The following is a 27,306-nucleotide window of genomic DNA, read 5'->3' as shown; positions in this document are numbered from 1 at the left end:
ACATACATATAACTCTTATAGTTATACGATTCTTTTTCTTTCGTTCGCGTTTTCATAACATTGAAATCCTACAAAAACAAATATTCACTAGAAATCAACTTATATAACGAGATTAATTCTTGTAAATAAATAGAAATGGGAATTTCTATTTCTCGACCGGTATTTTCGTGCCAAAGAATAAACAAAAAAGAAAATAATAATAAACACGTTAACGAGGGATTTCTTCATTGGAACGGAAATACTCAAGAAGAATTCATCGTCCGTAAGTTTCGAGTAAGCGTAGCCAAGTTTAGTTCTCGATCGTTCTTTCTACTGTCACATTCATTGGAAGTTTTCCATAACGACGCGACGCGAAGTCTACCAAGAACGATTGGTTATTCTCTAGACGTCCGTCGTTCGTGTTCGTTCGATCGTAAACGCCATAATTAAAGAAGCACGTTATATACCGAGTACGAATATAGTAAACATAGATAACAAGAGGACGACGACGAGAAGAAAGGAAGAATAAATGGAAATGAAAAAAAAAGGAAACAAATAAAGCACGTCGAAACGTGCAAATTTCACTGACCGCTATTGAAACGATCTCGAGTTTAGGACGTAGGCGAAGCATTATTCGAGGAAAGAAACATAAATTGCTGAAAGCACAATTAGTCGTTTCGACATACTGTTTTATCTTTGAAAGAAGAGCGAAAGAGAGAGAGAGAGAGAGAGAGAGAGAGAGAACGAAGACGCGTTACGTGGTAAAGTAGAAGAGCAGAAGTGGTGGGGGTAAACGTGACGCGACGCTCGTCGTGGGTGGACTTCGCGAGCGCTCGGTTAGGTTCGGCAAAGGTCGGGCAGATTCGGGCAGCGAGCGAGCGACGAGCCCAGCCGAGCCATGGCGGCCGTGTCGCACACAATCGCTCGTGGCTTTCACGAGGCGAGCACGGTCGCTCCGTACGACGGAGTATAAGATAATTTTTGTCTCTCGCGTTCTTCGTTCCCGTCGTTCTCGTCGCGTATTTTATCGACGATAGAACATCTCTTTCTCTTTCGTAGAAGAAGAAATTAAGTCGAAGAAAGTATCGTGGTGTAAAGCGGCCTGTCAAAGAGCGCGCTCCTTTTCGCGACTCTTTCTCTCTCCCTCGGAAGATAAAGAGAGAGAGAAAGAGATAGAAAGAGAGAGAGAGAGAGAGAGAGAGAGAGAGAGAGAGAGAGAGAGAGAGAAAGAGAGAATCATACAAGCACACACAAACGATACTTTGTCGCGTCGTGTCAGGCGTCGCGCGTGCACGACTTGGCAGCGCGACGCCTCAGCTTTTACCAGAAGAAATGACCTCTTTGAGAAAATTCTTCTAAAGGGCTCAAGAACAAGGAAGAAAAGAAGAGAAAGAAAGAAAAAAATAGAAGAAGGAAATTCACTGTCTCTCTCCCGAGGCTACACACGTGTCATCGTTGTTCCACCGTTGTTGACGGGCGCAGACGCGATGTCGCTGCTCGAACTGACGTCGATTCTTTTCCTCGTGCTTGCCTCGCCTGCCTCGGGATACTTCAATCTTTTTCTCAGCCAGGCAGAAGTACGCAAACTCATGGGTAAGTTCATTCAATCACACACTTCGAACAATAAACTTCGTTATAGCGTTTAATTCGTACGATCGTTGTTACTGTAAACGTATTAACTCGCGTCTCTAAGTATACTGCGGCCGCCAATGATTTTTCGAATATACTAGCTGCCCCGCGATTGGCTCGCTCGAACCTCCTCCTATTAAAGGTGTCACGATTGGTCCTCATTATTTTCGAATATCATCGACCTATCAGCATTCGCGATCGATATATATCGTAGTTTAGCGCGTATTTTAAATCACGTGTAAGGTTCGAGATTTTATACTCGATGTTTTACGTCCCGTTTTTAAACGATCATTATTTGATCGGTCGTAAAAGTAGCGATCTGTTTTTATTATATCTCAAAACGGATCGGAATATTCCATTGATTACACGAGAATCGTTTTATTAAAAAATTAATTATTAAGTGTAGATACTCGTCGTCGTTTCTATACCTGCTTATTTAGTATAGCAATTAAGCTCCTGTACGATCGACGATAGGGTCGTTTTTCATTTGTACGTTGAGGTTCGTACGAACTAATGAATAATTATTATCGCGTTACGCCGCTTGTCCTATAAGCCTTCATTATCCTTAGGGCATAATCGTGGGTTCAGGCGCAAGGTATGTACATACACGTATGTAGAACATGCACGAAATCCCTCGGATCGACTTAAGTACGTAAGTGGCGAACCGTGAAATCGTTTCAAAATACAACTAGCACCCTTGTATCCTAGAAAATCTATTTACACGACAAAATTGGAACAAAATTGAAATTTTCGAAGGAAACGAATAGATTCGAGCTTCTCAATTGATACATGAATTTCGTTGGAATTGGGTCGAGCTGACCGTTTTACTCGGTCATACGAGAGAACCAGAATCGTTCGCCGTCGAGCTGTGAAAACGTTTTCCTTCGTGCAATATTTTACGAACGATTAAATCCACGCGACGGAATCGCAGGGGATTTTCTTTGAAGTCTTTAACGACAAAGTTGATCGATGCTTTTAGAAACAAATATATTTATTGATCGAAAGGATTTTACCTTGCGATAAAATACAATTATCAATGAATACAATAATAGATCAAAATATATTCTTTAAAATTTCTTAATAACGAGCATTACGAGCGTAGAACGATGATCGCAAAAGAAGAAGAAGAAGTAAAAGAAGAAGATAAAAGAAAAAATTTACCTCGAATCCTCCTATTTTCGATCGGATCAAGATCTTTCTGCGTTTTGATCGTTCCTTAAAAATCATCGCTCGACCGGTTGCACGCGAATCGGTGTACCGGAAGCGGAGCAATCCGTACAGCCCACTCGACGGCGCGAACTTTCCAATATTTCCTCGATAACTTCCACGGCGGCGGATAATTTGTTTTCGGCTCGTTGAGCCGCGAAAAGCACTCGGCTCGTTGCCCCCCGTTCGAATCGGCAATGGCTCGTTCGTTCGTGCATTCTGGCGACACCTGAACCCACGCCTCAGATCGACGATTCTCTCGCTTCCGAGAGATGGAAAGTAAGAGAGAGAAAATCGCGTATTCTCGTCCGTAAATACTTATTGCTTCGCACCTTTTCTTTTCTACATGGTACAGATTGTATTTTCGTCTTCGCTGTATTACGAAGTTAACCTTTCATTTTCGAAATGTTAAAAATTGAAAGAGAGCTGCCAATTTCCTGTAACTTTAAAATTCTTGATAACTAGCAATAATAGTTCGAACTTATTAAAAAAGTAAATTTTATTAAGTCAAAAACTTCTATTACTGACAAATCGATTTTCTCTTTAGAGTTCCACAGATATGTTGTTGTACTTACAGATACTTATACATATATGTATACTTACACAGTTTATATTTTTTACCGGTTGTGGAGATTATCTCGAACGTGACACCTGGTAAAAGAACCTTTCTGAACAGAAAGGTTAACCTTTTAGGATAAAATTAAAGTATAGAAAATCTTATACTTTTCACTTATAAAAGGATGCCATCAAATTCGTATTTAGTGTGACACGAAAACGATTAAAGTCAAAATGTTTCGATGTTATCGTAATATCTGACTTTTTGACTTTCTCTAACAATTTATATTGGAAAGTCGAAAGGTGTTTTGTTTAATCGGTTTCCCTTTGTACTACAGGTAGGCCAGTTTTTTCGTTGCTGTATCATTAGGTAGACGTGTGTATAGTACGTTGGATCGGCTCAATAAAATATTCTAACGAGGTTCTTGTTGAACGTCGACGTTTTAGGGATGAGGAGATGGAGGGACTCGACTATAGTTTGTTTAGACACCGAATAATCGACAGTCACTCTCCTTCTTCTTTTTCTTTTTCTTTTTTTTTGTCTTGTTATTCTTTTTTGGATCTTCTTTTGGGTTCCCTATTCTTCATTTTGCCTTTTTATATTTGAAGGTTCATAGGTTTGGTTAAAAAACGTAGCCTGTTTCACTCGTTCGTTAACTTGGATGTATGTTTATACATATATGTGTTTGCTATATGCATATATAAAAAAAAAAAGAATTTCCTTCTTTACACATTGTTATATGCGTTTTCGAAATTCGTGTTTACAGGAAGAATAGGGTTTCCAATTTCGAGTCGCGTTGACTAGGGTTTCCTGTGGTAGGCTTAGGACATCAAGTCACGATTCGCTACGTCGAGAAATCGATTTTGATCTCAGTCGTTCCACTTGGTTACTCTGTACACGATCGAATCCTACAGAAAGGTGCTTCGGCACGATCTGATCTGATATTAACCGTCCCCTTTTTCTTTTTTTTTTTATATTTCTTTTTATAATAATATTTCAGAATCATCGGGCTGGAAAATGTGTCGTTTGAAATGATGAAAGCTTTTTATCGATAAAATTTGCATGCATATCTATACATTTATATATGCATATAGAAAGTAATTGCGCTCGAGAATTTTTTTCTTTTTTTTTTTTTTATATAGATCTTGGCAATTAATTGGATGTCACAGTCTTAATAATTAAGTATATTTAAATATTAAAATATATAATCATACTTTACATTTTCAGCAAAAGAATTGCAATTATTGATTTTATTTAAACTCGTGAGTCTTAAGATTTCACTTTAAAGATGTTCTATTTATTAAGAACGAAAATATATCGACGTAAATACATACGTAGGTATATATACTTATACTTATACACAAGATTCGAAAATCGTTATCTCGAAGAAACAGGATCGTATGTGGTTGCCAACACCTAAGACTCATATTGCACCCGAGCGTGGATAAGATAAGCTTCCGAATTCACATTGGCGCCGAGATTATCTTTTACTTTGGATTTGTCGATCCTTCGTCGAGTAATTCCCGAGAGATGGTAGTTCACCCTCTTGCGACATCACTGCAATCTAAAAATTGTTTTTTTTATATGTTTTTTTCATCTTCCTAATGCATAGCTTTGCATCAATATACGGGCGAGAGAATGACATACTCGTGAAATAGACCTGGATTATATTCCGACCTTTATATATCTTCGAGAATCCATTATTTCTCTTTATGATATCGATGCAAACAAGAATTAATTAATTACCTATTCTATGTCAAACGAACTGATACGTCATAAAAGAAACCAATTAATTTTTTTTCTAAATCGTTCTTTAAATTATAATTTACAATACATAAGAAAGTTAACAGAGCGAAAATAAAAGATTGAAATTATTTGTTACTTTTAATATAACAGAATTGTATTTCGTGTAACAAATTTGTAAATGACAAGGAAATAATCAATAGGACGATGAAATATTTGGTATAGAAAGATAAAAAAATTAACTAATCATTCGAAGTTCCTTATGAAGGATGAAACATCGTTTGGATGTACATACAAACTTACGGTAAATTAATAGCGCATAACCAATTTGGAATATTGCAAAGCGGAGCGATTCGTAATCATCCGTCAGAGGTCCGTGTCAAAACAGGAAAACATCGTGTTCGCGGACAACCTCGTGCCCGGGGCCAGTTTTCGCTCGCGTGAGACGGGCTCGGCTTCGACCTTAGCTAGTTAGGGTCTGACAGACCCATCTTGATGTTGTTCGAGGAGTGGGGTCGTCTCAAAGGTCCCGCCTGGGCCCCGTGAAACCGTTTATGTACGCACAATGGCGTAGCAATAGGTGGAACAAATGAACATTATAAAACTCGGATTGATCCGACAAAATGTATTTCGACAATAAGAATTGGACACAGGTACACTTGTCTACACTTGTGTACTTTTCTAACAGTTCAGACATACAATGTAACGTTCTACTAATTAAAATATTTTTTATAATAATAATTATTCGCTCACGCGAATGGTGAATTAATTTAGAAGAGATATCAAAAGTATTTTTAATTTGTAATAATTTTATTTTTATTTATATTGAAACTTTTTCAAATAATTGTTGACTTTACTGTCATCTTTTAATAGATATGATATTTTATATATATTGTTTCGAAGGACTTGCAAATAAAAAAAAAGGAAAATTATTAAAAATGGTTCCATCGTAAAGATCAAAAGGGAGTTACTATTTCGAGTTAACGATTCGAAATTCTCCGAAGTGAACGAAACAAACAAAAAAAGAAAAAACGTGTTTTATTTCGAACAATATTTTAGGCAGCTTCGATCGGTGCGATATTTCAAAGCGGATCCTGCGCCTCTGTCGGCATCAATCTTCGGCTCCTCGTTAAGATCCGCGCCTTAAGACTTCGTTGGTGTGTGCGAGAATTCGTTTCGTAGCGAGCAGGGGAGCGCGTCAGAGACAGTACGGGTTGTGTCGGGCCGTCATTTACATGAGGACTCGTCGAGAAGAAAAAGAGAGAGAAATAAAAAAACAGAAAGAGAGAGAGAGGGGACATGGACCCCCGTGGATTTTCCTCTGAAAGCTAACTTCAATCCTTTTCTTTTCTTCTTTTTCGAATTCGAGGAAGATATAGTCATTTGAGTAATCATCGAATATGATGCTTTATTTTGTTCAAAAATGACAATCAAATTGGTATATATGTATATATACATACAACAATGCTCAGATTCGAAAATACAATTAAAATAAGAAAATAAAAGAATTAACAATATAATAAAAATTGAAAATAAAAATTTCAATGTATAAAAAATTGTATGCATTATAAAATGGAATTAGAATTGCAAATTAGTGCATGTTAAATTAATATTTAAGTTAAGCACATATTTATGTATCTGTCTGTTTGTCTGCTTGTCTGCTTGTCTACTATTGGTATTTTTAGATAATATATAAATTCAGTCGAAATTTTTTACCAGCTAGCTTCTTGCGTTTCTTTTAAGAATTTTAAAATATTTTTTTGCATAAACTTGATGTCCTTCGATAATTTTCGTCTCTCGAATCTATTTGAAAATGTTGCTGAGAGATATAGAGTGTGTTGCGGATCGACTCGTAATGGAATTGACTTTTCCCAGAAATCGTCTCTCTCCTGGGAATAAAAACACACTGCGAGTATAATGGATACTCTCTTTTTCTCTCTATCTCTCTCTCTTTTTTTCTCTTCCATTCCCTTGTACCACCATTTTTCCCTAGGGTATATCTCTCGTAGAGACCTTTTCTCTTGCAGATTATCACGGAGAGAACAGAAGAAAAGTGTCTCAGCGAGTAGTTTCTTAATCAAGAATAGCGACACTTTTCTTTCGGAGACTCATTCTCGTTTTTCTCTTACTCTCTAGGCGAAGTAAATACATTCAACGAGGATGTGAATAAAGTTTAATACGATCGAGAGTGTCGTAGAAAACCATATAAAAGAGTACTAAAGAGAAAAAGAAAAAAAAAGGGAGAGAATACCCTTCGATAGAATGTAATAAAATAATCAATTTACTTCAATTAATTTATCTCCTAATTATTAAAACAGTATATATATATATATATATTGTATACATCTGCCAGTTAACAGGATGAATTTAAATGGACTTAAATGTTTTATTTTTCATTTCACATTTCAATGTAAATTAATTAAATAGCAATTGTTTTGTTCTCTCTCTTTTACTCTCTTTTTATTTCATTTTCTTTCTTGTTCAATTTCTTTTCCCATCAACCGGTATACGTTCATCGATCTCATCGTGTGTTATCCTCGCGTGAAATCTTTTAATCCATACTCGAGAGCGGGAGTAGTCCCGAGTGACAGGATCTTAACGAGCATCTGCTGCTCGAGGATGACTCCACGTAGTCCCAGTGGATTCATTGTGGAAGAATAAGAGAACTTGGTAGCTGTTTCGGGGCCTTTTTGGGCCCTACGTTTCGATCATCCGACGACACTTCCACACTAAATAACACGTTCCATCGGTCGTACTAGAAGAAAACATTTTTCTAACGACTATCCTCTCGATCATCGGCCCTTATACGAGGTGACTCGGCAAAGTAGAAACATCAATCCGTTCGAGGACCCACAAAACGATATCCGACAAATGGGCCTTTAAGTGGAATCTCTCTTCCACGCTTTTATTACGAATAAATTATTTCTCTAAATGGGAAAACATATAATATTGAACGGCAGGCCGAAATATCAAAGAAACATGAAATTAAGACGTTCCCTTTAGAAAAATTAACAATATTATACGCGTGTGTATAAGGTTGCTATATATATGTATATTAATTATTTTTTGAATTATATTAACGATGTATAACATGGTTAATTATATTTTCGAAAGGTGAAACTTGTAGATATTTATAGAGATGACGTTAATTATCATCATCATAACCATTATCATTTTATTTTTTTCTATATATTTTTTATCATTTATTTAAGATTTGGAATTCAGAATAATTTTTTACAACTTAATATATACATACATATACATATGTATTTTATTGATAATTTAGTAATAATTATTTCCACTCTATCGTTACATACGAAGTCGTACTTGAATATGATTTCTGTTGAAAAAAGTGAAAATTATATCAAAGCTCGCCTTCTTATCCTGTCTTCCCCAGAAGATCAGAAACAGAGAACAGCATTATCAAAGCGATGGCACATGAATTTATACGGAATTATCTTTCAGTCTGTCGTTCTTATGAAAAGATCACTTTGACCGACGTGAATCGATGCAAAAAGGACAGAATCGAAAAGATGAGATTCTCGCAAAGCTCAGAGAAAGAGACGTCATAGAAGGAACGTTCAAAGCGAGTAACGATGTCGAAAAAGGATTGATAACACAAAGGAAGAGAAAGAAAGAATGTTTTTTTCTTTTTCTTTTTTTTTTTAAGTAGAACCCGATGAGTTCTTTTGAAATCGTACTCTACGAGATTCGTGCATAAATTCATCGTCATTAACGATAATTAAGATCAATGAAAAAATTCATTTCACAAAGTCGAATTCATTTGATTTGATAGCATAGACACACACATATATGTTTTATATATATATATATAAGTTAATATATTAAGTATCGTAAACAGTAATATAAAACTATTGTTAATATAGTAAATATCGTAAAAAAAAAATTTGAACATGTTTATTGAACATTTAGTATCCTGTAATTAAAAATAGAATGCATTGGTAGAAAAAAAGGGAGGAAAGGAGAGAGGAAAGAAATAGAGTTTGCATTTCGAGAGTTTCATCGTATTTTTCGTCATTCTTCTGACAGGAAACGAGATTCCAAACGTGTCTTGTTGACTTATCGGTTCATCGGCGCCACGAAGAGGAGACACGTGTTGTTTAGTGGGGCCCCTTTTAAAATTCGAAATCTTCCTACGGTTAGAAGATGCCATCTCATCGGGGAATCACTCGGGACCCCGCAGCAGGGGTTGCTCGACGTGCTCTGCCTTTTTTCCCTTCGCTGTCTTGATGCACCCTCTTTCTCTTCTTTTTCTCTTTCTTTCTTTACTTCTTACTTCTCCCGAGGCGACAATGATAAATCGTATATGTCCATTGAACGTAAGAAAGTCCAATAGAAAATGTTCTTTTTTTCTTTTTTAAGATTTTTCCGCTCGATGGACAAAAAGGGGAGAAAATAAAAAGCAAATAATAAAAAAAAAAGAAAAGAAAAGTAACAGATAAAAGAAAAAGCTTAACTCTCCGTGGCTTTTCTATGGTCTCACAAATGTCGGAGACTTTAAGACGTCGTAAAATACCAAATGGATGCCAAACGAGTCGTTCTCAGACCTATACCAAGTTTCCTAGACTTTCTTCTCATTCTTACATACGAACTTACATCGAGAGCTTCGATATACCTATTATTTTTCTTAAATCACTTCTTCCGGCTAGCATACCCATTGTAAAAAGAAAGAAAATAAAGAACGTATTGATCGACAGGATATCCGAGAAGGGATTTCATCGGGACAAATGTAGTGAAAGGATTTGGTTAGGGATTGGTATTATTTACAACTTTAAATGAAAAATTCGTTCCAACTCGCGTAAATCTTTTAAAATTGATATGGTCATAAATTTTATATTATCGCATTTAAAAATATACTATCACTATTTCTAACGTAATAGCAAATAAATCTCAGCTTTAATTAATACCGATGATTAAAACGAAAGTCGGAACGTTTATTAAATTTTTAAACTTTTATTACATTGAACACATTTAATACGATAAATTTTCGATAAAATTCACATTTATTAACGATCGAGTGAATATGAAAATTTCAATAAATCGATCGAATAGAAAAATGATTTTATGTTGAAGAAAATCAATATGTATCGAATCTCTTCGATCGTTTGTTCACCTCGAGAACACGTTCGTTTTATTGAACCAAACGAATCTCGGAATTCTACACTAAACTACAGAGAAGGAACTTGGTAATCCTCCACCTCCTTTCACACTCCTCTGTCGCCATATGTCGAACTCCCAGACACGCCGAGAACACGTCTCAATCGACATCAACACCGACAGATGCTGCGTCTGAGTTGTGAGTCGCTCGTTTTCCTTCCATCTCGCGATGATGGTGGTTGCTCGTTGATGGCCGATATAACGGCGGAGCCATATTGGGCACCGAAGAACAATATTATTTTAGCTCTCGATCCAGGAATCACGTCGTATAGCGTCGCGACGTTTGCTTTGCTTTCATCATTCGCTGAGATTTTCTCTCTTTCCTTCTCCCTCGTTCGACAAATAAACCGTAGCTGCGTTACTTATGATGCACCGGCCGTAGGATTTGGTTCCCTTTTTCTTTCTCTCTCTCTCTCTCTTTCTATTTCTTTCTCTCTATCTATCTATCTTTCTCTTTAGGTCTTTGTCGCGGATATAGTACGGTAGACCCGACCGGTTTCAGCCAGGAACGAGCTTCTCGATTTTCACGAAGGGGAAGGGTGAGCGTACGACAATAGTGACGGTACGAGTTCGATAGAAAATGCAGAAGTCTGATTTCGATGGTGATCCCATATTGAATGGGCTCAGATTGGGTGCCAGTTGGATTATTCGATGAAGACCTAATCAACTTTAATGAGTATGTTTCCTCGGGTCCTAAACGTGATCAGGAAACAGAAGTTCGATGAATAGTAGTAGTAGTAGTGTAGTAGTTTCTTGTTCGGTTTAGCCGTTTTATTTTCTATGTGATTCACGAATTTATTCGTCTACGTTGCACGTACGATATTGAGAGAACAGAGAATATGTTTTAAATCGGGAAACCTCCTGCTTAGCGTGACTACATCGAGTGACTCGTAAAGTCGACGAACTAATGATATCGTGTGACAGTAAGTAAGGATTTGGAATTCGTAGAGAAAATGCGAAATACCGATGAATCCTTTGCGAAATTTATTTAATTATACTGATACAATTTTAATTATTTTTACATTTTTACATTACTGATATTAATAGCATTAATTAACATCATAAAATAATTATCATAACAAATATCAAATGTTTTTACTTAAACTCTCTAATTATATACGTTCCGAGGAAATATCAAACATTTTTTTTTAACATCGAAACAACGATAACGAACTCATCGGTTGTTTACGATCAATTCAGGTATTCCAAATTCTTGAATGTATACGTGAAGCTCGCGAAGATCGTAAAGCAATGTTTCGAGTAGCTCAACCACCCTTCTACCTCGTTGTGGGGCCCAAAAAAGCTGTGGCACGCACTCCAGCAGCGTCGAGAGTCCCTCTTTCACTCTCCTTCTCTCTTCTTTACGTGCATGGTCGTTCGAAGTGAATTATAACCGGTGTCGCGCGAAGTTACGCCTTCCTGGATTTAACCTATGGCCTGTAAGGAGAAAGGTGGAGAGGAAGAGGCTGAGGTCGATGGGGGAGAAGTAGAAGAAGCAGTGGAAGAAGGAAGAGAAGGAGGAGGCCGTACAAACGACGTCCAGGACTTGTCCAGGACTTATGGGTTATTCAGGAGAGGCAACATTGGTAGAGAGAAAGAGAGAGAGAGAGAGAAAGAGAGAGAAACACGTTCGTTCGATATATGCTAAGCAGTCGGCCTCCTGTATCGCGTACATGTACCACGGCTCTGGTTTCGCACGTGGGTGAGAGACGCATGTGCGTATGCGTGTGAGTATTCGTGTATCTTTATATACGTGTGTATGTATGTATGGATATATACGGGGTGTCGGATACGTTGCTTGCTTCACAAGTTCGATTAATTTGAGGATGGCAAAAAATGGGGAGAAAAACTTTGAGTCGCTGTCGTTTCATTGATTTATTGTTCTTTTACTTTTTTTTGTTTTTTTTTTCTTTTTTTTTTTAAAGGATGAATTTACTTATATGTATTGGTGAAGGAGGTAGATACGATATTGAAAGTTCATGTTGGCGAAGTAAGAAGTTTACGTAATCGATCTTTCAAAGGTCTATGGTATGGTCATATTTTCAGTCAATCCATGCACATATCAAAACTACTTTGCAAAAGTAACTTATTATTATGTTACCGTAAATACTGTCAGAAATTATTACTAATATTTAGACCGTCATTTAATGTTCAAAGACAATAGACAAATTTCGAGTTATTTGAGTTTTCTTTCGGAGGCTTCTACGAACTCATTCGTGAATGGAAATATACATAGAACAGACATCTATGCTTAGAAGATTTGTGCTTAGAATATCCGCCACCCCGTATACGCCCACGTCGTTCAGCTGGGTGATGGCGAAAGTGAAAAATATCTCGTGCAGCCGTAGCAGCGCTAGTAGTATGTTTGCGTGCATATGCAGAGGCTCGTTCGCGTTATTAGATCTCTCTCTCTCTCTCTCTCTCTCTCTCTCTCTCTCTCTCTTTCTCTCTCTGTCTCTCTCTCTGTCTCTCTCTCTTTCTCTTTCTTACTGAAGTCGTTGCCTCGAGAGATATCGGGGCATATATGCCAGCTGCCATTGATTCGGTCGTTAACCCCATCTTGAACCGATAATTCTTCGATTTTTGCGCAAATAATGATGCTGATATGATACAAATTTAATCTTAAAACACTACTACTAGTCTTACTATCTATAACTAAGTCAACTTGCGATTAGAAGAAACGATAGATACTCTTTCGTAAATAATCAAGAACGAGACATGCGCCATAATCATCGAGAAAATTATTTTCATGTTCTACGCCAATGCGAGCATCCTACGAGAAGGATTCCGTACTAGAATGAGTTGGATGTAGCAGAAAATTATAAGAGTGTTTTGTGTTTAAGGATCATACTTTTATTTTTGTATAATCATTTTTTGCATATCTTATATTTACCTGTCGTAATAACATAGAGACGTCTTAACAAGGTACGCTTGTCTTATCAAATTACAATTGTTTTTATTGGAATTAATTAAAAAATCTTTCGTTTATATCTTAATAAAAGCGTCGTTGCAATGGCAACGTAAATAGCAAATAGTAAAATGAGCAAACACTTAAAAGTTTCGCTATAACGAAGATGGAATTCATCAAAGGTACGGAAGTACTAGTAAATTCAACACTAACTGTAAGTGGACTAGTAGTTTTGCATCTGCAATGAGTTTCTACTTTATACGATGTCAAGTGATACCTGACATGATTCTGCAAGACTTTCAACCTCGAAATATGAATTTGAACGAATGAAATATTTTTTAAAAGGAGAAAAGTATAATATACAATTAATCCTTGCTCGTAGTGAACTAAATATAATAACATCATTAACTCATTATTTTATACATCAAATCTATTGATAATCGTAAGAAACATATTCAAGCCGGTAGGACGTCTCTAACCTCTCGAGGGGTCGGTCTCGTCGGGAACTTTAAAATCCTATATTTCCTGTCCCTTGGACCTGTGGATCACCCTTTTTGCTTTTTCCTTTCTCCTTTCTACCCTCGTCGCTGTGTCCTTTTGTAAGGCTCACCACGGGAGGATCTCGTTATAAGCACACCATGCCTCTCGTATTCCGTAGGTGTTAGGTTTCTGACCCAAAGCCCACAGCAAGAGAATAAAAAAAGAGGGGGAGAAAAGGGAGAGAGTGAGAGAGAGAGAGAGAGAACTTTGTCTTCCCGCTGTGTAGACGCCGATTCACGATGGCCTTCTTTTCGGGACCTGGCTCCCTCTTCTTCCTTTATTATTTAAGGACTCACCTAAGACCATACTCCTCGTCAACTTACCTCAATGTAGTATTTTGACAGCAGGGGACACCGGTATTTTTTGCGAAATTTCGCCGGGTGTTTCGCGAAAAGCCCACCTTCGTTCCTTTCATCCTATGCACCATTCGGTGAGATCGATTTCTTTTCTGCTCTCATGACCCTCGATGCTCGATCAAGAACTTGAAAATTATGATACCCCTTGCTGCGTATCCCATCAATGCTTCTTTATGATTTCTGTATCATTTCTTTTCTTTCTTTCTTTTTTCTCCATTCCAAACAGAATTTAATTTCGTTGTAAAAACCAATACTGTGATTATTATTTTTAACAAAAGTATAGAAAAGACTCGTTAATATCGTATTGTAATACTTCATTTTAATTAAGAAACTTTAGCGAGAAGAAAAACGCGAAGTGTTTCAAACGCATTTGGATCTAAGTTTTTGATGGTACCATAGCGCGAATCTCTTGTTCTCAACTATCTCTTATCTTTAATTCGAAAAGGGATATCGTCGAAGTAAAGCGAGTTTGATAGAAGGCACACATACTGTCCTCTTGCAGCAGCTTCTCCTTGTCGTTATGATCCTTCCGACTGGTAACGCACGTACGTGTTTTGCGAGAAAAGAGCCGAAGTGGTGTAGAACCCCTCGTGACAATTGTGTCTGGCAGTGCTTGTCGAGGGTCGACGCCTTCCCTGAAAAGGCCTTTCTCTTTCTCTCTCTTTCTCTCTCTCTTTCTCATACGCTCTCTTTACATCGTACTCCCGTCTTGGAGGCTCACGCTTGCACTCTGGCCTGGCTGCGGGCGCAGCAGACATCAAAGGATGTTCGGTGGTTACCACCCTTCTTGGTATCCACCCTCGTGCAAACTTCTCGCATAATTGCGCGGAAAAAGAAAAAGAAAGAGAAGAGGAGAAAAAGAAAGAGTAAGAGAAAGAAGAAGAAGAAGAAGAAAAAAAAGAAGAGGAAAAAGCAAAAGATAGCACACAGAGAAAGCGTCTAAGGGGAGAAACGTAACGAGGTCAAAATCGAGCTGTTCTCGGTAGCTAGTAATAACGAGAGGAATCTCCTTGGTAGATTAAAAGAAGATTACTTTTTTATCTCGTCGCCTCTTTAGATCGTCATGAGAATTTGAAGAGGTAGCTCTTTGATTTTCCTATATCTTTGATGATAGAAAGCAAGGGAGAAAAAGAGAGCGAGAATTTTCTTCTATTTTTCTCATTTTTTCTATCGATCAAAGAAAAAGGGGGAGTAAAAAAGAAAAACGATGAAACGATCTTTTACTGGAAATTACCTACTTGGTGAAGTGTCGGAGTGATTATTAACGACAGCGCTGTTATTCGCGAATCACTAATTCCCACCTCTGGCTTTTAATCAGTCCCTTTTCAGCATTGGATTTATTTCAGCGTATAGGGTGGTAAAATTAAAGTGAAAATTATATTTTTCTAAATGAAAGCAACTTTGAGGATTATAAATAAAGATAAAAAGAGGAAAGGTAAAGGGAGACGGACTATCTCGTTTAAATTTGATCTCGTGGTAAATGATGATAAATCATCGAAGGAAGAAAGAAAAGAGGAAACGAAAAGGAGCGGACTATTGATCGTTCGTCTTTGGGTCAAACGGGATGACCTGCTCTTTCATATATCAATAAGCTATTCTTTATATTCGTTGAAGAAAAATGACAAGTGAAAGATTTTGTGGACATTTTTACGAGAGAAAGAGAGAGATATATATATAACACAAAGGACAGCATCAACAAGGGGAGAACAGCAGGAGTAAAAGGACTCGAACGAACGTAGTTTCGATTTTTAACGACGATAGCTCGACGCAGAATCTTTTTCTCGCTCTCTCCCTCTCTCTCTCTCTCTCTCTCTCTCTCTCTCTCTCTCTCTCACTTTCGAAGGATAATTATTTTCCAAGACCTACGGGGTATCCTTCGTCTTTTTTACGACGTACCCTACAGCGTTGGATCTCCACGAAGTGGAGGAGGAAAGATCTAGAAAGTGCCTCTGGCGGACCTTGTCGGAGGGCAACGGTGTCGGGGTCGTGGGTATACGATATCTGATGCAGAAAACCGGTAAACGTCGGGAGAACCGTAGGTGGTGGGACGTAGGAGGAGATCAAGAAGGGAGGAGGGAGAGGTGGAAGAACACCGAAAGCAAAGACACGACCAAGGGGCATGGCACATTGTCTTCGGGTGGCTTAAAAATCCAACTCGTGCCTCGTTAACCGTCCTATCAGATACCATGAGACCCTGTATACCCTTCTCTAGAAAGAAAAAGAGGGAGAGAGAAGGATAGAGAGAAAGAGAGAGAAAGAGAGAGACAGAGTACACGCCATGCACCCGTATTCTTCTTCTCCAGCTTCCTTATCCACTGTCTTCGCCGACTGGTCCATGTGACCTTGTGCCTACCAAACACGATCCCTTGTATTTTCAGGATGGTTAGGTAGCTCGATGTTTTTTTTCCAATGCGGTCATAGGGCCATCTGCTATCTCTCATCCGTGACTCCTTTCAATACCTTCTTTAGAAAATTCGATTGTTAGGAAGAATTAGAAATATAATATATTGAAAGACTGGAATAATGGAGCTGTTAGTTTAATCTTTAATATCCAATTATTATTTTGTGAAATAGAAAATAATTTATTGGAATTATTACATAAATGTTATAGATTTTCTTTCATAATTTTAATAAACATAATTATTATGTGATAAGTTGGTTGGTATTTTAAGTATTTTGGAGAATTAAATAACAAAGTATTAATATTAACTAAGTACTCGTTACAAAAGAATTCCAGGTAAGACTGATCTTGTCAATATTAAATAAGAACTTACTCGTGAAAATCGAGAACAATACGTCGCTATTCCTCTCATAAACGTCGAAGTAATCGAAATAAATTGAAATAGGTAAAATGACTCGTACCAGTTAAATGATGGAGCAGTAAAGTCTCTTGTACAAAACAATACGCCTTTGTCTTCTACCGATAGATAAGAAATGAAACGGTGAACGGTGAGAATGGTAGAAAAGAAAAGGAAGAGAAGAAAATCTCGCTTCGGTTCGCGCGATTTGGATTCGAGAAGCCGATTACATTCGAGCGGAACGATTGCGGACGTTGCGGTCTTCGAGCCAATCGATACGCTTAGCATTTCGAATCTGAACCACTTATTTGACTTTTTCTTCTTCTTCTACCTCTTCTTCTTTTTCTTTTTCCTCTTTCTTCTCTTTTTTATTCTATTCTTTAACCTCTTCCATCCTATCGTTCCAAACTCTCTAATCAAACATTTCGAAATTGTATTAGAATATTTTTTTCATATTAATCTCTAATTCACAAAATAATTAACAAAATTTGCAATAACTCGAACGTACAATTATTTCATAAAAAATAATTTTTAATTACAAATTACATCTTATTATAATTATAAACATCGTCATTCATCAATTTTATCAATATCTAATAATTTGTATTATTGGTATTAGCACCGGTTATACATTTTATTCGTTTACGCTTTTAGAAACCGAAGAAATTTATTATCGAATTAATATCGTATATACCTATAAGGAGTTAAATAAAAGATCGAATGCACTTAAGCGTTTATACGAATTTGTCCGCATGCATGTCGCTTATCAAAATTATCACCGTACGGCAGCCCATTTCTATGGATTTGTGGGACAAGCTCACGCTAGTTCAGCCACTGGACAAATACGGTGGCGTGAGTCATCTATGCGAAGCATTCGTATCGTTCTCTCGCGGTAGTTCGTTTTCTTATCCGACTATTTCTCTCTCTCTCTTTCTTTTCATTTCTATCTATCTCTCTATCTCTGTCCTTCTCGATAAATAAAGTTCTCCCTTTCTCCACAGTATGACGTCACTAGGGTACTATATCCCGTGGGTAGAAAATACCTATCATGCCTCGACAGACTAAACGCACACACACAGACACATACGTGCAAGATTTTCCGATAAGCTAAGATTTACCGTGTCCCCTATTGTCTCAAAGCCGCAATAAATTCTGATTTACGTGATAGTGATTGTTAATGAAACAAAAAAGAAAAAGAAAAAAAAAAGGTAAAGGAAAAATATAATACAATATAATATTTTTCTGTCGTTTTTTCTTTTCATAGGTCTCCAAGCGGAGTTGTTCTACGTCAGAGAAGGTGTGATCAACGAATATGCAATTAAATTCGTTGTACCGGTTCCGGCACAAGTTCACAAGCTGCATTTCACATGGCAAAATCTTGCCGGTAGGCCGGTAAGTTACAAATTATTAATTTCTTGATTTATATGATAAGGAGTAAGTTATCTCTCGATAGGAAGGAAAAAAAAGAGAGAAAGAAAGAAAGAGAAATAGGAGAGACGATAATTCATTCGTTATCTTTAAAAAAACGACTGACGGCTTTGCCGATACACGAAGTGACCAGCTGATCGTTCGAATCCTCGTTCGTCAAGGTTGAATGGTCACGTTGAAGCTACTATCATATTTTTTCTTCCTTCCTCCTCCTCTTCTCTTCCTTTTTCTCCTTCTTCTTTTTCCTCTCCTTACTCTCTTTTTCTTACGTTCTAAGAACGCTCGTACTTATCAGGATTATCGAAGCATATCTTTCCTTTCCCGCACCTCATCGACTTCTCAAACGGACACAATGGCGTAGGAGTTTTCTCTTGAATAATGTTTCCACGTTTGAAAAATGTTTCCTCCTTTTGATAATAAAACGAATAAAGGAGACCTTATTAAAGGTCGTGAGTGAAGGTAGAAAATAAGAGAAAGAAAATAGATTTATATCCCATAGACGTTACAATGATTTATATGACAAAAGAAATGTTAAAGAAAAATGATCCTTCCTGTAAAAATCTCGTACGACGTCGTAAATTGATTCATGAAAAAAAAACAAACGAAAAAGCGAAAGAAAAAGAAATCCCTTTCGTATTTTTTTATTTTATCCAGAAGAAATATTTGCAATAAGACTTTTACTGTATTAAACATTTTTGCGAATCATCTTCGATGATTTTATTGTCAAGATTCGTTCGTAATTTGACGAATCGTTTGAAATTTTCCATTCGACTTAAATAATGACTACGATCGACATAGTTACGTTGTTTTTCAAGACGAACAAGTACTCACTAACTTAGACTCTCTCTCTCTTTTTCTTTCTCTCGTCTCCTTTTTCTTCGCGGTGGTCGAAGGAATGGTAGGTACCTGGACAAAGTGACGGCGGAAAGTGGACAAAGTACGCGACGTGGTGTCGGATTGACTCGTCGACGAGGCACGGAAAAAAAGAGAAGATCGGCCGGGTAGGACAAAGTGGTTCAGCCACTTCTTCGAGCCGTTCTGTGTGAGCTTGAGAGAGAAAAAGAGAGAGTTATCGGAGGTAGAAAAAGAAGAAAAAGAAAAAGAAGAAGAGCTGGGAGAAGAGGAAGACTGACGAGCGGTTCCGAGACATCCGTCACCTCCGTGACAAAAGCGGGTGTTCTGAATGGTAGTTAAACTCGCAGGTGGCTGTCGATCAAACTCTTCTCTCTCTCTCTCTCTCTCTTTTTCTCTCTCACCCTCTTCGATTCCATTCTTCTGTTTCTACCCACATTGTTTGTAAATCAGTCTGGGAAAGATAGGAGAATGGCAGGCATTTAAGGAAATTTCTCGATAAGAGAGAAAGTTTTTTATAACGTGTCTAACGCGCGTACACCGGTGATTCATAAAAATTCATCTAAATCCAAAGTATGAAAAAGTTAGTTGATCGTTCATCTTTTCTCTTTTTATATCCTTCCAATAGTATGAATATCCTTTAACATCCTTGAATTTATTTTTGAAGAGTCACTTAATTATACAATGTAATTGTAATTCTCTCTACTAATACGTATTATAGTTTTGTTATTTTTATTGTTCTAATATTTATTATATCTTGTTCGTTCTAAATTCCAACGAATGACGGACTAATCGTTTCTTTGAATATTCCATTTTCTTAAGGGTTTTCTTTTGTATCGTGATAATGTTAAATGAGATGTTTTTGACCGGAGGAAAGAATTTCTTCTTCCATAGTAGATAAAATCTTTTTGAGAAAGAGAAGTGACCCGGAACATGGACCGTAGGTAAACAAATCGTTCGGTTCTTTCTTGTCGCGGACAACTCTTTTCAAAGAAAACTATTGCTTACACAGCGTCAAGTATTCGCGTTAGCACCTTCACAGTACATAGTGTCCCTTCGCGTCTCTTTCAATAACGAGAATTCGAATGCACGTAGATTGTATACTGTGCAGTTGCAGTTGAATTTTTAGCATGAAGTTAACAAGTAAAAATCACTTCCAACTTACGAGCAAAAGTGTTAATATCGAATATTAGTATCAATAAGTATCTAATTCTTAAATGAAATATGTATATCAATAATAGATAGTAAGGTAGTAATAGATAGAAATAACTTGCTGCTGTTTCGTTTCATTTACGAATTTCATTTTTGTTTCATCTCAACAAAAATAATTTTCATTTGAGATATACATAATTACAAATAACGATGTAAAATCTATATTTCTATATTCCATTTTTTTATTTCATTTCATTTATCTTTTTCTTACAAGAAGCATGAGCGATACATAGTAGCGACATTAACGAGTTATCAACTACGAATACCTTTACTTGGAAATTTTGTAGCCGGGAAAAAATCTATGAGGCGAGAGATCGTCAGATTGGAACGCGAAGACTTCGGAACGCGTTCAAATCGAATGCTATTAGAGGCTGTTCGCAGGAACATTCGTTGCCATTTCACGAGGAAGCTATTCGCGGTCGTAAGAGACCGCAAAACGGAACGGTGGTAGCGACAGGCAGCGTAGTTGACGAGCCTCTTTTCAGTTCTCTCTTTCTCTCTCTCGTTTTCCACATCTAACCAAGAACCGATCATCATCGCGAACTGGTAATCAGCCGTTGAGGCTTGCCTTTGCTTTTCTTCGCTCTAGTCTCTTCTCTTCTTCTTCATCTTTTTCTTCTTCTTCCTTTTTTCTCTTTCTGTCGCTCTCTCTTTCTCTTCATTCGTTCTCTAAACTCACTTTACCCCTCGCCGTGCGCAAATTGTCTTCCGAGAATGGTAAGTTCGAGATTACAAGGAGGTTCAACGTTCTCGCTCGTTTAGTCTCGCCAACATTGTTTCATTCGTTTTCCACCCTTCCACGCGGAAATACCAATGTGTACCGTGACCATCGATCTATTAACCGAAGGCACGACTTTGTTAATGGATCAGGATATACTCGACGAGAAAGAAAAATTCATTAGCACCGTACATAACGCTTCTCAACGTGTGTTGAAAATGTTGATACATATCTTTGTCTCATCGATCCATTAACATTTGATTTATCATCCATTACTATCTTACATTACGTTCATTTACATTTCAAAATTTATTAGTACTGAAATCAATCCTCAAGCTCGTTTATCTTCTTTATTTCTACTTACAAAAATTCAATCCGTAATGCAATCGTTCTCTTTGTCATTTTGTCTATACATTTAACTGCATATAACAATCTTAATTGATTCTAAGTAAAATTTACTTTAAGCTTCCTTACACGATGGACGTTGATATCAGCAATCCATCGGCTTTGAGCAGCTCGCTGAACATATCTCAAACGGGCGAGATACCAGTCGGTGTTTTACAAACTTGGGCCCTAGCTTTACATTGTGGTCCCTATGACGCCGAAGTAGACCTTAGCCTACGCATAAACGTTTCCGTATCGAGAAAGAACACAACGAGTTTAGAATTTAGACGGAAGAAGATCTGTTTGAAAGAGAAGAGTGGTTATACCGGACCCGAAGAGGTTTTAGTCGCTGCTTCGGGTTCTACTTCCGGTGGACAGGTGTTCTACGCAGCCATCGGATGTGCCTGTGCCTTCATCGCTGCCATATGCGTTCTCGTAGTGGCCTATTACGTTCGAGATAAGAAGGCCAGAAGGCATAGGGATCCGTTACAGTAAGTTGACTTCTTTTTCTTCATTTATGTTCATCGTAAAAGGAATAATGGCCTACTTCAGATAATAAGGAGGTTATGCGATTAATATCAACAGAAACACATTTTAATATATTTATGTTATTCATTCTTTATTAAAATAATCGTCACTTTTTCATCTTAATATATACGTATAATATAAATACATACAATATATCAGAACGATTTTATATATGAAAAAGAAAAAAAAAAAATTTCCATGAATCGTAAAATACTAATCTTAAATCTCAAATAATCTTAATTTTAAAATGCGAATGTTAAAATATTAATAATTTACGAAGATTTATTTCGTCCTTAAATATTCAACAAAAATTTTATATACAAAAGATATTTATAATAGAAGGTCGCGATACAAAACATTGTTTTGATACAAGACGATGACTCAGTTCCTTATATTACACGTTGTTACGCGTTGTTACCGTCGTCCGATGTAAATAATAAGACATGAAAAAGATATACACGGGCTTATTATTCTCATAGAGAATCCAGAGGGCTCAGTTCAGCGTGTAGCGTAGAACGAGGAACAGGGGTCGGTCCGGCGCAAACCTTTCTGTCTCCGGAAACTCCGCCACCCTCAGCGTCTGGAGCATCAGCATCCACTTATAGAAGATTAGACGACAGACCTAGTCGAGAGCTACATGAAAGAATTCAAGAGATCACCGTACAAAGGTAAGAAAAGTGTCGTATCTGTTCGTTGATAAAATAAGAAGAAAAAAAGAAAAATAGAAAGGAGAGAAATAATTTACTACGTTAGCAATATGAAAATCATATTACGTTATATGATATTATATGATAATATGATGCGATATTGAAGTATTTACGATATTAAGTTACATATAATATTTATGATATTACATTATCGTATTACGTTACATTTCGTATGTTACATCAACGATAATAAATTAACGAAACATATGCTCGCAAAACACTCGATACTCAATCATTTTTTGATAAAAATTTCTTAACGAGTAGAGTTTTGAGTCGAGAGATAAAAAGCAGAAGAGAAAGGAAAAAAAAAGAAAAGAAAAGAAATGTTTGAAAGCACTCACGATTACGAGGTTATCGACACTCCGATCGACTTTCGTGCCAGATCAGGGCTTAAAATACATTCGCGTCAAGGCCTAGTTTCGAGTAACGTGTATGTAGGTACAGATATGCAGAATGAGTCACACGAATGATATACATTATGAATTAGCAGATATCTGTTACGTATTTTTAACAAAGATCATTAATTTATATGTATCTATTGGTGATATGTGATATTAATGGTATATCTGTTTGTTTAAACAAATGACCTTTAACATTGAGAAAGTGAATTCTTTGAAATTGTTTTGTTTTCCTTCGAGTCACCTTGACTACTACGTAACCGAGATAATTGACCAAGTAATAAATCACGTAAGCCATTTAGAAACTTAGAATCGAAACAACGGAGTTTGTTGATTCTCTAAACTGTACGATTTGTGCATTAGCCAGTGCGACGTAACTTTACAATGTACGTCACGATGTACGACAAGAGCCATTAATTTACATTTCCCTTTCCCGTATCACAACGGCGGTCATCGTATTACATAGTCTCCTTTGTACCATGTAGATGCAGGGTGCGTCTTCTCAGCATAGAAATGGAGGGCACCTTTGGTCGCGTGTACAGGGGTAGTTATCACGAGGAGGGTGCTTCGTCTCCGAGGGACGTTCTAGTAAAAACAGCCGCCGAGCACGCCTCACAGTCGCAAGTGAGTCTTCTTCTTCTTTCTTCTCCTATTTCATTTCCTTTTTACAGAATATAATGGAAATATTGAAATTATTTAATCGCGTTATTTGAAAATATCTTCAAATGGCATATATGTATATCACGATACAATATGAATTAATTCTTGAAAAAGAGATTCTTGAAAAATAGATCTATTTCGCGTTTTATTTAATTTACTATCTATTTAACTCGACGTCTTTCGCCGACGGTATTGTTAATAAACGAAGATCCGATATGTCACAGTATATTCGTTAGTACGAACTGTAGTTGGTATAAGAAAAAAAAAAAGAGACAATGAATATTAAATGAGTCGGTTATCGATTTTATTTAATGACGTCCACTACAACGTCAATAATTCTTCTCGTCACTAGAAGCTAAGAGAGTATAGCTAACGTCGAGACGACGTAATACGACGATGAATTCTACTAAGCTAAGCACATTATCTTTTCTAGGTCGCCCTTCTTCTACGAGAAGGTTTAGCTCTTTACGGCTTGAGTCACCCAGCCTTACTCCCTGTTCTGGGTGTCTCGATCGAGGACAGAAGCGCGCCCTTTCTACTTTATCCTCATACCGGTTACAAAAACATGAAGAGATTCTTACTAAGGTGCAAGCTGAGCAGCGAAGGGCCACCGAGGGCTCTTACTACTCAGGAAGTCGTCGAAATGGCACTTCAAGCTGCCAAAGGGGTTCAGTATCTTCATAGGAAACGGCTTGTCCATAAAGATCTCGCTGCGAGGAATTGCGTGTAAGTCGAACGATCTATTTCTAATATCGCACGAATATTTATTATTATCGACTTTGAGATAAAACGTAACGATATATAAACGTATGTTCAATGCGAGACACGCTTACAAAAAAATTACTCTGTGCAAAAAAAAAATAGGCACGTCTCTTTATGGATTCGTGAGATAATTTGTAAATGCCATAGTAATTGAAGTGACGACTATTCATAAAATGAAATTAAAATTAGTTCAGATATACACGTACTGAGAATGTAATAGTATGTATTATTATACATATCGATTTTATCAAGGATACGAGTCCATTTAGAATTGATCCAATAATAAATACAATTAATGTATTATATATGAAAATAAGTATTCGAGAAAGAAATGAAAGAAATCGACGATATACTTAATATATCCGCTAGTTCTATAATTGAACCGACATTTCCGAAGGGTTAATTAGAGCGAGATGTATCACATGTACCTCCCTCTTCTCTCTCTCTCTCTCTCTCTCTCTCTCTCTCTCTCTCTTTCTCTCTATCTATCTTTCATGTTAAATAACTGAGAGACAACGAAAGATCCTTTTTTACGAGCACGCGCTACTCGCATCGGCCACTTTAATAAAGCGCTTCTCTAACACTGCCTCAGCAAGTCCCGAGGCCGTTATGTCTCGTTACCGAATTAATTGAGCGCAACGAATTAATTAAGCACCGTACACGGTTACTTCGGTGGCTCTTTAATTAGCGTTCACGTTGCTTTCGTCTTCGAAAGGTGATTCCGACGTTCTTTCTTCTTTTATCGGTCTTGTTACAAAAGCAACTCCTCGTAATTAACCATATCTTTATTTTTTCGTTTCTTCTCTTTTTGTTTTTTGTTTTTCCTTTTGTGTGTGTGTTTTTTTTTATGTCCAACAAAGTGAGATTATCGAATTTAACGAGGTTGAAATAAAATATTATTTTTCGTATTTTCATAGCGTCGACGACGATCTACGCGTTCAAATAACGGACAACGCCCTAGCTAGAGATCTCTTCCCTCAGGATTACCATTGTTTGGGAGATAACGAGAATCGACCAATCAAGTGGCTAGCTATAGAGAGTCTACTTGGTAAAACGTTTACCACTGCATCAGACGTTGTAAGTAAACCATGAATATATACAATTCCTAAATAAACAGTTACATCGGTCTATATTTATTTTTCATTATTTAATTTCTATTTGGTTAATCGCTTAATTCCTTTCGCGTTCACGTAAAATAATTATAGCGAAATAAAAATTTGATTTAATTGTTAGATCCTCCTGAAATTTGATCTAATTCTTTTCTCTTATCAAAACAATCGAGATCATAGGTTTTTTTTTTCTTTACTTTTTCAGTGGGCATTCGGTGTTCTCCTATGGGAATTAACTACGTTGGCACAACAACCCTACGTCGAAGTAGATCCATTCGAGATGGCGAGTTATCTCCGTGATGGTTACAGATTAGCCCAACCGATCAATTGTCCCGATGAACTATTCGCGGTAATGGCCTATTGTTGGGCCATGTCTCCCGACGAGAGACCTACCTTCGGACAGCTCATAGTCTGTTTGCAAGATTTCCACACGCAATTGACGAGATACGTTTAATGTTCGTACGAAAAATAGAAAAAAAATTCGTTTAGCTATCGAACGAAATCGAAGTAATCTATTTTTTCTTTTTTTTTTCGAAAAGAGATGTGTGTGCGTGTGTTTGTGTATATACTCGTAAACAGGGTGACCAATTTTAATTCTACGAACGTATAAATATTTCAAGAAATAGATACATATCTAAAGAGAAATGAAATATGTGAGAAAAGAAGAAAAGGAAGTGAAACAAAATCAAAATGCTTCGTTTCCACGTATTCCATTTTTTTTCTTTTTCTTTTTCTTTTTTTTTCTTTTTTACACTTCTACGTAAAAAAAAAAATAACTTTTCGAAATTCGTTCGTTTATCTTTTGGATCACTCTGTATATACTTGCTATATCTCGTTCAAAGTACTTACTCTTGCAAATTTGCACATCGTTCACGTGTCGCTTATTTTATTCGAAATGAAATAACTCGAATAATCCATGCGTTAAATATCGATCCTACCCAACTGCCGGCAAGCATTTCGTCTTTCCTTCGTCATATCAGCCATGATACGTAGAGTAGATTGGAGAGGATGGTTAAATGTCGGATGATGCTTACGTAAATGATGATCGGAGCGTTACGATTAGGAATATCGAAAAGCGATCAATCTTCTTCTATTTATGAAAAATTTAAAAAAGAGTTTCATCGAAATAAATTCGATAGTCTTCATATAACATAGGGTTGTATGTATACACACATATATATAAACTAGCATTGTGCATTTACAATCGATCAGCTTTCTATTGCTCGAACGAGAATGTTTCGAAAGAAAAAAAAGAAAAAAGATGGAAAAAGGAAAAAAAAAGAAAGAAAATCGCGTACATATAGGAAAGAGAAAAAGAATGCTTCCCTTGCCACGCTAGTCTTTCGACTGTGCCAATTCCTTTTGTATTTTTGTACATACGTACTCGTATATTAATTCGCCGTGCGCACCGTATATCTATATATGTATATTTAATATTATTAAAAGCGTAGGTAGCTTTACGCTTAAAAAAGTCCAATCAGAGGAAAATATGAAATGAAGATATTCTCTATGTAAATATATATATATATATATAATATATATATACATATATCTATACGAATGACTACATATTTGCGTATATTGAGTCGAGAGAGTCAGACCGTTTCAAAATAATATATCTGTTTAGTAATATCGCAGGGAAATGGAAAAGAAGG

General features: G+C 36.8%; 1 protein-coding gene across 1 annotated transcript; it reads left to right on the top strand.

The window, feature by feature from the left end:
- Positions 1-823: 823 nt before the first annotated feature.
- Positions 824-26,162, top strand: LOC127065355 (tyrosine-protein kinase Dnt-like). The gene is made up of 8 exons (XM_050997545.1): positions 824-1,572; positions 18,158-18,285; positions 21,569-21,978; positions 22,495-22,683; positions 23,606-23,744; positions 24,214-24,506; positions 25,460-25,619; positions 25,857-26,162. The coding sequence occupies exons 1-8, from the start codon at positions 1,467-1,469 to the stop codon at positions 26,103-26,105; spliced, it is 1,674 nt and encodes a 557-aa protein (XP_050853502.1). The 5' UTR covers positions 824-1,466; the 3' UTR covers positions 26,106-26,162.
- Positions 26,163-27,306: the final 1,144 nt, after the last annotated feature.

This window comes from Vespula vulgaris, chromosome 7 (assembly GCF_905475345.1).
Source record: "Vespula vulgaris chromosome 7, iyVesVulg1.1, whole genome shotgun sequence".
Taxonomy (NCBI): Eukaryota; Metazoa; Arthropoda; class Insecta; order Hymenoptera; family Vespidae; genus Vespula; species Vespula vulgaris.
Note: the sequence above shows the minus strand (reverse complement) of the source record. Positions and strands in the feature narration are given on the sequence as shown.